Source organism: Mustela nivalis (genome assembly GCF_964662115.1).
Source record: "Mustela nivalis genome assembly, chromosome: 5".
NCBI classification, from domain to species: domain Eukaryota; kingdom Metazoa; phylum Chordata; class Mammalia; order Carnivora; family Mustelidae; genus Mustela; species Mustela nivalis.
The window spans coordinates 40,681,453-40,696,276 of NC_139024.1; the positions used below are offsets into that span (position 1 = coordinate 40,681,453).

The following is a 14,824-nucleotide window of genomic DNA, read 5'->3' on the forward strand; positions in this document are numbered from 1 at the left end:
CCCAGCCCCAGCCTGGGACGTGCTATCTGCCCCACCGGATCTCAGTGTTCTGGACTAGGTTCTAGACTCGCTTGCCCTCTGGTTTCCAGTTGGGTTTGGCCATTGGGAGGCACTTCCAGGAGAATGGAGGGTGGTTGGTGAGAGAGAGGTCAGGGTATCTCTACTGCTGTCTCCTTGACAGTGAGGTGCTTCTGAAAGTGTTTCCTCATCAGCTACAGCTCCTGTTTTGTGCCCCTGCCCAGTACTCAAGCTCCCTTTCTTTAGTCCTTCAACTTTAGAGGTGATAGTATCTTCCCATTGCTAATCCCTACTTTGATTCCCTGAACCCTGCCCATGCCCCTGTAAATTGTTCTTTTTTTTTTTTTTTTTTTTTAAGATTTTATTTACCTATTTGACAGAGGGAGATCACAAGTAGGCAGAGAGGCAGGCAGAGAGAGAGAAAGGAGGAAGCAGGCTCCCTGCAGAGCAGACAGCCTGATGCGGGGCTCCATCCCAACACCCTGGGATCATGACCTGAGCCGAAGGCAGAGGCTTTAACCCACTGAGCCACCCAGGCGCCCCTGTAAATTGCTCTTTAACTTAAAGCTTTCTGTAAGTTAAAATCTTTGCCCATGCCATCTGTTTTCCTCCTGGAAAGGACCTTGACTGATGCAGTCATATCAAGTTAAGCTTCCTCCCCTGGGAAAATCTGAAGACCTTTCCAGTTAGAAGCAGCCACCTCCTAGGTGTCTACATCCACCTTCAACACCACAACTACTACAAATTCCAGGACATGAGTCATGGTTTGCTAGGTTGAAAGGTCCTCCGGGGCAGGAATACTATTCTGAGTATAGGTGGACACTCTCCGCTCCGACCCCCCCCCCCCCAGGCAATCCCATACTTAGTGTAGCCCCTGTCATATTGTAGGTGCTCAATAAATGTTTCAGACAGAGTCAGCACCCTTGGGCCCCAAGAGCCTCCAGTCTCAGCTCTCTGCCTCCTCCCCCATACCACCTGCTGCCCTGTTGGCACCTGTAGAATCTGGATCACCATGCTGGCCAGCTGGTTTATTTCTTATTGTGCTTGACATAAGGAAGTTCATTCACGTGGTTTTTGCAGGATCAGAAAGGGTGCGTATAGTATGTCCGGCGGTAAAGAGCTTGTGGAGAAATGCAGGTTTTAGTTTCACCCACACATTGTTGCTGTTCCTATGTGAGAGTTGCTCCCCCCACCCCCCAAGCCTTGAAACATTTTATTTTGAGATGGGGGGATTACAGCCTCTGAAACAATGAGACAGGAGTAGGTGGTCATGAATAGCCTGTGAGTATGTTGTACACCTGCGACCTTTTCCAAAAGGCTGCAGAGCAGCCTAGGCAGCCATGAAGCACGTTAGGTTTTTTAAGAAACATTTTACATCGGGATAGGCCTGATTCTTTAATATTCTTGGTGGGAAGCACTTTGAACCATAAACGCACACTGAAAGGCAATTGCTATGGAGATTGAGCCTCTGCAGTAAATTTCTCTGAGTTTTCTTCTCGGGGAGCTTCAGTACCCATGCGGTGTCCTCCACACAAGGCTCTGGGTGGGGGCCCGGGCGCAGCAGTGGTGGGGAGGGGGGAAGGCAGCCCACTTGGGACTGGAACCCTCTCCAAGACTGAAAGCCAGAGAAGGCCTCCAAGGTAGGGTGTGTGTGTTGGACATAGGTGGGGGATACGTTCTCAGGTTGTGCAGGCCCCCAGCTCGCCGGCCTGTGCGGGTACCACGTGCAGGAGGCGCGCGTGGGGGCCCCTGGCGCGCAGCCGCGGTGGGTGACTGCGCAGCGTCCCATAGCCCGCGGTACCGGGCGTGTGCCACTGTGAGCTTCTGGTTAGGTGGAGGGCTCCGCGCAGCCCAGCCCCCGACTCCTTGCTCCCCCTCCCCCAGTGTGTGTGCGCGGCCTCGGGCCAGCGCCCCGCCGAGCGGTGCTGGAGCCCGGGAAAGCGCGCGCGCGCGCCCGTGTGTGTGTGTGTGTGTGTGTGTGTGTGTGTGACAGTGTGTGTCAGGTGACTTGGGTCACGCAGTCTCTCTCTCCCTCCTCGGGGAGGAACTGCCGCGCTCCGGCTGACTCCTCCGCCGGCAGGCGGGCGGGGCGGGGAAGGGGGCTCTGGGAGCGGTGGGAACCGCGAGACCCAGACCTGGACGCCGACCGCCGCGGGGGGCGCGCGGCCCTGCCTCCGCGGGCTCCCGCGAACCTCCAGACAAAACCCCAATTCAGAAATAGGCTGCGAGCGGCAGGGGAGGAGGTTTGGCCCCCACCAGGGACCCCCGCCGCTCCCGGGACGGCCGGCCGTGGGAGCGATGAGCCAGGTGCTGGGGAAGCCGCAGCCGGAGGACGAGGACGACGATGAGGAGGATGAACTGGTGGGGCTAGCGGACTACGGGGACGGGCCCGACTCCTCGGACGCCGACCCGGACAGCGGGGCGGAGGAGGGAGGTGAGCGCGGGGTCCCCCGCCCGGCCCCACGCCCCGCGCGTCGTCAGGCTGCACCCCATCCCTTCCCTGTGTGTCTTCCTGCCCCCCGCCCGACCAGGCGCGCGGGCCACCGACTTGGAGGGGATCCAGGAGAGCGGAGTTGAGAGGTGGGGGTGGGGAGGGGCGTCCGAGGAGCTACCACGGGCTGCAAAATGGGGGATCCCGGGAGCAGGCGGCGGAGGGGGAACCCGGATCCGTGGAGAGAGCTGAGAGGAAGCTTAAGGGCAGGAGGAACGTACGCTCTCTGGCCCTTTCCAGGGCTAGTACCTTCCCCACCCCTCACCCGGAGCTCTCCAAGGGTCTGGGGGTTAGGAATGGGAGGGGACCGCCCGACGCGCCCTGGGACCTCTCCCTGAGTGCTGCTGTTGAAGCCTGGTCAGATGTCGTGGCTAAAAAAGGCAGCCGGCGGCAGCGTGATTGGCAGGGTCTTCGGCAGCTGCGGGTGTCAGTCTTACCCCGTGTCGCCGCGGGAGGGGTCTTTGGGCTGCTCAGGTCTGCGGCGGCGGGGGCCCCCGTACAGCCGCTGGGGGGATGCGCGCCAGTGATGGGGGAGTCACCGAGTGGCCGCGGGTTTCCCGGAGTCCAGACAAATACAGTTGTTAGGACACCTTATCTCTGCTCAGTGTCACCGCCTGGGCATGGCCGTGCCTGCCCTGGAGTGAGCGCGGGGCGGGGGAATACATTGCCACTCAGAAGCAAACTCTGTTTCCTGTTTAAGAAGAGGGGTTTAGTAATTGCTCAGCCTGTGGGGAGGTCCTGCATTTAATTCTTAAGGCCTAAGGAAGTTGAGAGTCTTTTAGGATTCCGGAAAGATTCATCTCTTTTTGTCTGTCTCCAAAGCAAGGGGAAAAAAGTCCTCTATTATAAGGTCACTTGAAAAGGTCAATAGAATAAGGCTGTTAAACAGAACATCTAGATGAAGCTGTAGGCTTCCTAGAGAAGGCACTAACTTCTAAAAATTTCACTTAGAAGAAATTGCGGGGGAGGGGGTAAAACTACCTTTGTGACTGTTGATTTGGAAGAACTTTCATTGAAAATTCAATTGAACTTTAAATTCCCATTCAAAGACTTTTTCCAGAGGAAATTGCCATTATTTTGTGTGGGGTAGGTGCTACTTTCAGTTAATCAGAAAGGGAAGAAAGGGGTGTGTGTGTGTGTGTGTGTGTGTGTGTGTGTGTGTGTTTTAAAGGAAAGAAAGTTAACTAAACCTCGAGCCTGATAGATGAGAAAGAAGCTTTCTAAGTCACATTTTTTCATAGCATCCTTTCTCCGAAGAGGACTTAGGCTGATTCCCCATTTGCTTAAATTGGCGTGTGCACCTGTGTGCTACTTTCTTCTGCACTTCCCATAATTGGTCCCACAGTTGAGCACGTGGCCACGGTTTTGTAGATAAAGGCTTTCAACCCTTTTGTTGGAGTCTCTAGAGCTACCTTTGGTAATTAAATTGTTCAGTCGCTTTGTTATTATTCAAATTGCTTTCGTTAGTTCCTTCTAGATTCTTAGAAGACTCTAGAGATTCAGAATGGGGATGTATTTGGAAGATATTTGAAATGGTAGACACACAATAGGGCGCATGTATGATACTCTTTTAAAAAAAGAAAAGTGACTGTATCTGGGAAGAAAAGCCCTGTAATTGGATAGTTCTGAGGGCCTGAGACATTCCTTGGAATGCAAAGGACCTACTTACTTTTTCTGCAGTTCCTTAAGGGGGGACGCTTTCAAAATTTGATTTGAGTTGAGGACTTGAAATTGAAATGGAAGTAAAGCTTTGCCTGAGGGGTGGGATTTCCTGAACAAAGGGCTTCCCCAGAGCCCAGTCTTGAATGCTCCTAACCTAAAGGCAAACTCCTCTGTAAAGGATGCTTTTCATTACTTCAGTAATAAAATCATCCATCTTGAGTTCTTGGGATCAACCTGGAATCTTGCTATAAAAGCGTTGAGTATATTTATGTGGTAAGAGGAGCGACAGATGATTATTTGTTCCTGCAGACTTTACTGAAGCTCTCCGCCTGCTGTATATAGGTGGTCTGTTCTCAAGACTTCCTCTGTTATCTCAAGTTCCTGTTCTTTCCATGTATCCTTGACTTTGATTTTGGGGTTTAGGCATGAATGCAGAATCTCTTACCAGAGCATTCACTTTCTAGAGTGGCAGATACTTTCCTCAGTCAGCAGCTCTAGCAACAACTGTCCCTGACAATGTCCTGACAACTGATAGGATCCTGGGGAGTTGGGTTGAGGGTGGAGGGCAGGACTTGTGACTTTAATTCCTGGGACCTCAGGTGTCACCAGAGGGTCATCTCAATTTCTGATAGGCCCTGGGCACATGTTGCATTGGAATCCTGTGTTTATTTTGGTAAAATTTACATTTACCTACTCTCAAATGAAAGAAAAGGAATGTGGAGGGAAAGGGACTCTTACTCTGAGGAAAGGTGGATACGCTACATTTTGAATTGTGAACAAAGCATTTCTTTTTTTTTTTTTTAAAGAAAGATATCATTTTTTTATTTTTGAAGATTTTATTGATTTATTTGAGAGAAAACACAAAGGTGGAGGGAGGGTCAGTGGGAGAAGGAGACTCCCCACTGAGCAGGAAATCTAGGATCATGACCTGAGCTGAAGGCAGACAGACACTTAACAAACTGAGCCACCCAGGTGCCCTGAACAAAGCATTTCTTTGATAAACACTCTTCCCCCTCTTCCTTCCTTATGGACTTGATTTAATGCCTTTGCTTAGTGGAGACCTGGGGCTTGTTCTGTTGTTCAGAGATCTACCCCAGCAGGTGGGATGCAGGACTGACTAGTATCACCTGGTAAGTTGCAAAGGGATTTATCAGGAACTGTGCAAAAGAAGGTAGATTCAAAATGGATAGTGTGAATTTCATTTCCCTTAGTCTTAAAAGGAACTTCGGATCTTATTTTTAAACTGAAGACCTTGTAAATTTTGCCACGGTGTGCAAAATTTGAAAACTTATTGCAGCTAAGGTGAAACTTAAATTGCACTTCTCTGGCTTGCGCTCCAGCTTTTATTCATGAATAGTTGGAGTGCTCTTTGGCAGATTGGTTCTGTTAAGGACATATATGGGCACCTCTCAACCCCCCTTGGTAGGGTAGTTAATCAGACATAAGGTGAGGTCTCCCCCTCCATCTCCTCACTCCAGTTAAAACTCCAGAGAGGGGAGGCAATAAATAAGCCATTAAAAACAATTGCAGCAAATACAATGATTGTTTTTAGACACATGGGATTTAAATCTTTAGTAAATTACTGTGCTTTAAAAATTGCAGAAACAAGGGGCACTTGGGTGACTCAGTGGGTTAAAGCCTCTGCCTTCAGCCCGGGTCATGATCCCAGGGTCCTGGGATCCAGTCCCACATCGGACTCCCTGCTCAGCTGGGAGCCTGCCTCCCCGCTTTCTCTCTGCCTGCTTCTCTGCTTACTTGTGATCTCTGTCTGTCAAATAAATAAATAAAGTCTTTTAAAAAATTGCAGTAACAAGAAAGCAATTAAAAGGGGCGCCTCCCTGCTTGGCAGGGAGTCTGCTTCTCCCTCTGACCCTCCCCCTTCTCATACTCTTTCTCTCTCAAATAAATAAATAAAATCTTTAAAAATAAAATAAAATAAAATAAAAGGGGCGCCTGGGTGGCTCAGTTGGTTGAGCGACTGCCTTCGGCTCAGGTCATGATCCCGGACTTCCAGGATCGAGTCCCACATCGGGCTCCCAGCTCCTTGGAGAGTCTGCTTCTCCCTTTGACCTTCTCCTCTCTCATGCTCTCTCTCACTCATTCTCTCTCAAATAAATAAATAAAATCTTAAAAAAAAAGAAAGTAATTAAAAGATCATATGTGGGGTGGGGGTGGGGGCCCTGGGTGGTCCAGTGCGTTAAGCCTCTGCCATTGGCTCAGGTAGTGATCTCAGGGTCCTGGGATCAAGTCCCATATTGGACTCCCGGCTCAGCAGGGAGCCTGTCTCCCCGCCTCTCTGCCTGCCTGCCTCTGCCTACTTGTGATCTCTCTCCCTCTGTGTCAAATAAATAAAGATCATATAGGGCACCTGGGTGGCTCAGTCGGTTAAGTGTTTGCTTTTTGCTCAGGTCATGTTCTCTGGGTCCTGGGATAGAGTCCTGTGGGCTCCCTGCTTGGTGGGGAGTCTGCTGCTCCCTCTGCCCCCACCCCACTTGTGCACACGCTATCTCTCTCTCACTCAAATAAAATATTTTAATTAAAAAAATAAAAGATATTTGATCAAAAAGTGAAATTGTTTTTTCCCAAAGTCCCTCTCAGCTTTTAGGGGAAACTTGGCTAAGACAGCTGCTCATCCACAGTCCAGCCAAGGTGTGGTCTTGCTTCCACTGCAGCCTGTGAACTCTCTTAGCGTCTGAGGAAGTGACAGTACAGGTGGTTACTGGAGAAACGAGAAATCAACGGTCAGCAGGTGATAGTTCCCTGATGGGTATGAAAGCAGTGAAACCACTGGTGTGCAGCTATTAATCATGAGTGTCAGCTTTTTTTCCTTCCTTAAAGTAATTTAAAAATTGTTAGTGAATTCATCCTCTCTTTGTTCCTTGGGAGTAAGTGGGGATAGGTAGTGACACTGTGGCTCTGAAGTGCTAGGACTTTTCTGCAGCCACAATACGAGTTAGACCTGAGTAAGGTTTAGGAGAAGGTCAAGTTCATGGATATGTAAATCCATTTCCTTGTAATTCTGCCTTGTCCAAAAAGGGTTGGCTTGGCAACAGCCCTGACTATGCCTAATCTCTTGGGTTTCCTGTGGCTCTGGAAATACAGAGATACAGAAGAGTTGAAATAGATTAAATATAGAACAGTAAAAAAAACGATGTGACCAAAGTCACACCTTAGGCACAGTGTTTGTTTAAATACATATGGCACAGGTGTGTGTGAATGAGGGGGAGGGGCAGAGGGAGAAGGAGAGAGAGTCTTTTTTTTTTTTTAAGATTTATTTATTTATTTATTTGACAGAGAGAGAGAGAAAGAGAGAGAGAGAGATCACAAGCAGGCAGAGAGGCAGGAGGAAGCAGGCTCCCCACCGAGCAGAGAGCCCGATACAGGGCTCAATCCCAGGACCCTGGGATCATAGACCTGAGCCGAAGGCAGAGGCTTTAACCCACTGAGCCACCCAGGCGCCCAGGAGATAGTCTTAAACTGCCTCTGCCTGGAGCCACAGGGCTTGATCTCCTGACTCTGAGATGATAACAGCCTAAGCTGAAACAAGGGGTTGGATGCTCAACCAACTGTACCACCCAAGCTCCCTGAAAGCATAGTTTTATATTGGATGTTTTGTAAACATGTTTCAGTGATTCAGGGTATTATGGAATCTTGATTCTCTACTTCTATCTATCTACTTCTATCTACTTCTATTCTTTTACTTCTATCTACTTCTATCTTCTATTCTCTACTTCTACATCGCTCCCATTTTCGTATCAGAACAGACACAGGGTAGTCTGATGGAGAAAAAGGAAGCAGAAACTAAGTTCTAGAGTTCCGGATAAGGGATGTAGTTCTCAGTTTAAAAGACCATCTTTTTCAGTCCCCAGCTGACTGCGTGTCTCTCTGTTTACCCTCTGCTTCCGTCCGTCCCCTGACCTCATATCAATCTTTCCTGCTCATTTTTATCACTTTCTTTGCGTCCTTTATTCATCCTTAATTTTTTTTTTTAACCTTTTCTTTCTTCCTCTTCTGTGAAAGCTTTCAGTATGTCTTGTAATGGTGGCTTTCCCTGGTTTGCTCTGACACTCAAGACAAGTGGGCTTTTCACTCCTGGCCTAAGTCGTGCAGGATGCAGTCGACTTTTTCCTCTGGAGGACCTTTGGGGAAGACTCCAGCTCAGTTTCTCAGGGCATAGGATGGAGGACCACAGATAACCAACCTGGATCATTCTCAAAGCATTAAAAAAGAGAAGTTCACAGGAATGTTTTCTGCTTGCAGGAGCATTAGTAAGTTAGCACACATTAGAAAGCTTACTGAATATATATATTAAGGAAATATTCATATATGGGATTTTTCTTTAGTGACCTACCACTGTGATGTGAAAGAATTTCATAGAGAAAGATTTGGTCTTCACATATAAATAAAAGCCACCTTCAAAAACTTTCATGCCTTTGAAAATATATGTTCAGTTTATATTTAATTCTTCTTACTAAGTAGTTGATCAATTGGGCAATGAATCTGTATGATTTTTGCATATTATTAATGACATTCATATATTTCTTTTTTTAAAAAATTTTATTTATTTATTTGATAGGGATATCCCAAGTAGGCAGAGAAGCAGGCAGGGAGGGAGGGAAGCAGGCTCCCCACTGAGCAGAGAGCCCGATGCAGAGCTCCATCCCAAGACCCTGAGATCATGACCTGAGCTGAAGGCAGAGGCTTACCCCACTGAGCCACCCAGGCGCCCCCATATATTTAATTCTTATTAGGATGGAATTTCTCCCTGAGCTCCTGGGTCTTTTTTTTTTTTTAATTAAATAGACTCTATATCTAATGTAGGACTTGAGCTCATGACCCTGGAGATCAAGAATGGCATATCCACAGAGCCAGCCAGGCACCCCTGAGCTCCTGAGTCTTGAATGTATAAGTAGTTCCATTGATCAGAAATGTAAAGGTTCACAGACAATGTTGCAAAGAGAAACAAACCAGAGGCCTCTTCCTAAAAGCATAAGTAAATAGAAGCTTAAGCCTTGGATGACCCCACAGAATACTAATAGCAAAGAAATTCTAGCTTTCCCTTAAGGCCATGTGAGCTTCTCACAGCAGCTACATTCCACAGAAGGCCCTCTCATCACCTGGGCTGGGGTAAAAAAAGAAAGAAGAGTGGGTGCACATATCTACACAGACTGATAGGTAAGGCCTCATGGGCCAGGGAGCATATATGGGGTCACATAGCTGGTACGTGGCAGACTGGGACTTGAACCCCAGTTTGTTACTATCCCAGTACTATTTAAACCATTCCACTTGCCATCACTTTGCCACTGTGTTTTCCTAATTTTTCATTAAATCTGTTTGATTTTCCCATTGTGGACCCACTCAAAGGTGTCAGCTCTCGGCAACCATTCCTTAATTAGAATAGTTCTCAGTTGTATACTATTTCAGAATTTATGAATTGTGTGTCCTGTGATGTCTCCTTCTCTCCTGAGAGACCACGTGAGCTTAAGAAGGTAAGGCTAACCCTGTTAGAACTGTGTCAGGCCTTGAGTTCCACTTTCCTGATCTCTGGTTCCTTCTTTGCTGTGAACATTCCCAACCCACAGACCAGCCAGGTGTGGCCCCCAGACGGCCACATACTCAAGGCACTGATGCGTCTTTCCCTTCCTTGTGTGTTTATAAGGCCTGTTGGTTTTTGACAGAGATCTGCCAGTTACTGATGAAGTAATTAGCTTGTAGGTCCAGTTCCATGGCCCCTGTTCATAATGCTGTTCCTTGGGTGGTTGAGTCTCCCTGGGATTTCCAGCAGTCTGGTTACAAAGCCAGGGTATTTGGAAAATTGGGGAGCTCACAAGTATAGTGCAAGATAGGTAAGGTATGGTCAGTGTCCCTCACCGCAGTAGATACACTACCTAGGCAGAAAGCTCATACTCTTGATACTCAAGTGCTGATCTGGGCCAGTGTCAGATAGGAGGTTTCTTTTTAAAGCTTCAGTTAATTTAGCTTCCAGTTCTGCTTAGTCACTTTCATGCAGTTATCCCAACCAGCAAACATCTATTGAGTATTTATTGTGGTAAGCATTGAGGCCTCAGTTTTTACATCTGGAAAAGATACAGGTTACAGGTTAGCGCCTTGAGGATTGAGGTGACCCTCTGTGCTATGCAGTGGTTAGTGAGTGAGAAGTGCTGGGTGGTAATAGGTTGGAGCTGGCTGGTTTGAGCCAGTTCTTGGTGGCCAAGGCTAAAACCTCTCACAAATTCTCTCACCCCCAGGCAACGAGATTAGGGGGAAAACCAGCCATTGAGGCACGAATGGCCTCAGCAACCTTCATTCCCAGTTCTAGACCTGCCGGTGACCTCTTGTTACTGTTCTCCCCAGGCCCGGATCCTTTTCTGACCTGAGCTGCAGGCAGACAGGCACCCCAGAACCCACAACTTTAAATGCCCGTTCAGCCTCTTTCCCTTTACCCTCTTTGTGAATGGGCCCTTGTTAGCTTGCTCTGCCAGCTTGGGAACTTGGGACTTCTTTCTCCCTTGTCATATGTGTCCAGGGGATCACTAAATACTATTGAGTCAGTTTGAACTTCTCACAAATCTGTTCCTTCTGACCATTTCCACTGTCTGTGCCTTAGTTCTTTCATTTCTCATTTGTGTTCTAGAATAACCTAAGTGCTGTGAGGAAAGGAAAAACTTTCCCTCTATTCTCTTAAGTTCTGAATTGAGAGTCTGCAAATTAAACTGACAAAAGGTGGATTAACAAGAGAAAACCAGATTTAATTATGTACTAATGCATGAGAGTTCACAGAAAGTGCAATTTAGGTGTTTAGAGGGGTGTCTGGCTGGCTCAGTTGGAAGAGCATGTGACTCGATCTGCTGGGAGTAGAACTTACTCAAATAAATAAACTTAAAAAAAAAAAGAGGTGCTTAGATTTCTGGCCTTATTACTATCTTAATAGAGGATAAGGAGGGGACGGAGGTCAGTTCTGGGAGAATGAGTGACTTCTTGGAAGGGAGTCGGGGAAAGGGCATTTATGGAAAAATAAATGACTTTTTGGAAAGATAAATGGGCCCACAGGAGAACAGCTGGGAGATAGGAGAGTTTGGGGACCATGTCTGTTTGGGTGTGGTGCCAACTTCTGTCTCAATCTCAATCTTCACCCAACAGAAGATCAGAGTTGCTTCTAAGAAGGAGATTTATGGCAATTGAGTTCTTTTGGGAGGCTCTGCTTTAGGGAAATAAGGGACTTCAGTATCTTTGGCTCAGTATAATTTTTATGGCACAGTGACTTACTCTAGACCCCTTCACTATCTCCCCACTGACCCCCCCCCCAGGGGGTCTGTTTCTGGAGTAAACCTCTTGAAGTGTAAATCTGAACATGTTAGTCTCCCCTTAAAATCCTTAGTGATTCCCTCATGGCTTTCAAAGCAAAATGCAGACTTCCCAGCATCTCATTCATGAAGTAGCAGAGTCTGGTAGTGGTTGACAAAATAGTTTTGACCATAGTCCACAATAAAAAAATGTGTTTATATTGTGAACCAGCCCTACATATGTGTAAGTAAACTTGGAAGAATTTCGCTAGCAGTATATACACCTATTATACTTGATGTACTCTGGTATTTCCCCAGTCTCTTTTTTCTTTGTTGCAGTTTTTGTTTGCTGGGAGCTAACAGACTTCTCTATCAACAAAGCTATTCAAAGATATTTATTGGACTCATGCCACATGCTTTATAATTTGCCTGGGTATATGTGGTACAGACAATAAACAAGTAAACAGACAAGAAGACAAATGTGTAAAGTAAAAAGATAGTTTTGTATAGTGATAAGTATTTTTTTCTTTAAGATTTATTTATATGAGGGGTGTCTGAGTGGCTCAGTGGGTTAAGCGTCTGCCTTCGGCTCAGGTCATGATCTCAGGGTCCTGGGCTCGAGCCCCACATCTGGATCTCTGCTCATCGGGGAGCCTGCTTCCCCCTTTCTCTCTGTCTGCCTTTCTGCATACTTGTGATCTCTCTCTCTGTCAAATAAGTAAAATCTTAACAACAACAACAAAAAAGATGTATTTATATTAGGGAGAGAATCTTAAGCACATTGCCCAGTCACTGAGGCGCTCAGATGTTGTGCTCAATCTCATGACCCTGAGACCATGACCTGAGCCAAAATCAAGAGTTCGTGGCTTATCCAGCTGAGCCACCCAGGTGCTCCCAGTGATAAGTACTATTAAGACACAGGGTTGGGGTGCCTGGGTGGCTCAGTCTTTAAGCACCTGTCTTTGGCTCAGATCCTGATCCCAGGGTCCTGGGATCCTTCATCGGGCTCCCTGCTGGGCGGGAAGCCTGCTTCTCCCTCTCCCATTCCCTCTGCTTATGTCCCCTCTCTGTCAAATAAATAAATCCTTTAAAAAAAAAAAAAGGGCTGTCAGGAAGTGATGGGGTCTGATTCAGCTGAGAGGAGGTAAAATTGCTGCTGGGGTGAGTGAGAAGAAAGCTAAGGGAGGCCTTTCAGGTGGAGGGAGTTGGATGTCCAGGGTGAGGAACCGGAAGGCCAGTGTGGTTACAGGATAGGGAACTATCCTGTAATTAACAGGATAGGGAACTAGTAGGGAGGATGAACAGGGCACAGGATGAGAAGGTGGCCCATGTAGGGCCTTTGTAGAAAGAAGGTGTTTGGATTTTATTCTAAATGCTGTGGGAAGGAAGTCACTAGACAGTGTGCAGCCTTTTCTTGTCTTTAAACTACATTCCTTAAACTCCCGGAAAGCCAGAATCTCTTTCTGGCACAACCTTTCTTTCATTCATCTCTTTCCACCTCCTTTTCTATAAGACTCAGCTTTTTCTCCAGGGAGTCCTCTCTATGAGCCCGTGAACACCTCTGTTACAGGGCACTGTAATTGTCAGGGTTTTTTTGGTCTGTTTTCTCCTCTAATCGCTAAGGAATGAATCTTTCTTTGTGTCTGCAGCCTGTGTCTCAGCCCCCTGCAACACTTGGCAGAGGATCAGGCCACCTTTATGAAACTGAACAAACGGCCCTCTGGTCAATTTCACCTCTCCCAGCAACTTCCTCCACTCCCGCTGACACTTTGAAAGGCCCTTCCCTGGGATTCCATCTCCAGGCCCAAATCCTGTGGTTCCTTTGTGATTGAAAAGTGTTAGCCCTTACCTTGTAGTGCTCATCCTTCATTCTCTTCCTTTCACCTTTCTCAGGATATTCTTTTTTTTTTTTTTTAAAGATTTTTATTTATTTGATAGATCACAAGTAGGCAGAGAGGCAGAGAGAGGAAAGCAGGCTCCCTGCTGAGCAGAGAGCCCGATGTGGGGCTCCATCCCATGACCCTGAGATCATGACCTGAACCGAAGGCAGAGGCTTAACCCACTGAGCCACACAGGCACCCCACCACCTTTTTTTTTTTTTTAAGATTTTATTTATTTATTTGACAGAGAGATCACAAGGAAGCAGGCTCCCCGCTGAGCAGAGAGCCTGATGTGGGACTCGATCCTAGGACCCTGGGATCATGACCTGAGCCGAAGGCAGAGGCTTAAACCCACTGAGCCACCCAGGTGCCCTCTCAGGATATTCTTGAACAAGCGGTGATGCACAGGGAAAGTTTAGTGGGGAGAGCCAGGTGGCCAGGAGGCTAGCTGGGTGCTCCATTTCCTGATGTGTGTTCCCTGCTATCACTCCCAGAGTGGGTGAGAGCCTCTGGGAAACCCCACAGGGTTTCAGAAGCAGAGATACTTAAGGGGAGGTGGGAGATGATAAGAGGAGAGGTTTTTTTTTTTTTTTTTGAGATTTTTAAATTTATTTATTTGACAGACAGAGATCACAAGTAGGCAGAGAGGTAGGCAGCAGCAGAGAGCCCGATGTGGGACTTGATCCCAGGACCCTGGGATCATGACCCGAGCCGAAGGCAGAGACTATAACCCACTGAGCCACACAGGCGCGAGATTTTTTTTTTTAAATATACATGATCTATATCAGATCCTAGAGGCCTATCATGCTTGAAAGCAATGGCAAATCAATTTTTCCTTTATTTTATTTATTTTCTAAAGTAATCTCTACACCCACCGTGGGGCTTGAACTCATGATCCCAAGATCAAGACTCACATGGTCTACTGACTGAGCTAGTCAGGGGCCCCAAAGGAGGGATTTTTGTGAGCAGTCCTCTGTGATACAAGAAACTGGTCTGTAGCAGTGGTCAACAAAGTTTTTTTGACTGTGGGTCACGTACCAATACACTTATGTTGTGAACCAGGATCACATATGCTTAAGTAAATCTAAAAGAGTTTCGCTAGCAGTATGTACTCTTACTACACAGGGCGTTCTCTGGTATTTCCTAGTCTCTTATGTTTTCTGTGTTGCAGTTTTTTGTTGAATGCCATCTTAATTGTTGGCTAAGACTCTACGTGAGGACTTCACCACATATTAGCCCTGTGACCTTGGGCATGTTCCTTCCCCCAGATTGCTCAGGTGCAAAACAGACTTGTACCTCCTCATTGCCGGGGGTATGGGAGGTGTGCGGGGAGGAGGAGGGGGTCCAAGTTTGCAGAAATGTCTAGCAAGGTACCTGGCATGTGTCCAAACCAGCTAAATGTAAAATGCATCTTCCTGGGTCTGAGGGGTCTCAACGGAGTTGATGGTACCCTCGTCGATCTGGCCCCCCCATTGCCCAGCACTTTACTG

The 14,824-nt window shown here is 47.3% G+C and overlaps 1 protein-coding gene across 1 annotated transcript in view; it reads left to right on the forward strand.

Annotated features, from left to right (window-relative positions):
* Positions 1-1,954: 1,954 nt before the first annotated feature.
* Positions 1,955-14,824, forward strand: part of RRAGD (Ras related GTP binding D) — a 43,309-nt gene continuing 30,439 nt past the window's right edge. Inside the window, exon 1 of the mRNA XM_082730596.1 lies at positions 1,955-2,452. Coding sequence (XP_082586722.1) covers positions 2,317-2,452 — 136 coding nt within the window. The 5' untranslated portion in view covers positions 1,955-2,316. The remainder of the gene's footprint in view (positions 2,453-14,824) is intronic.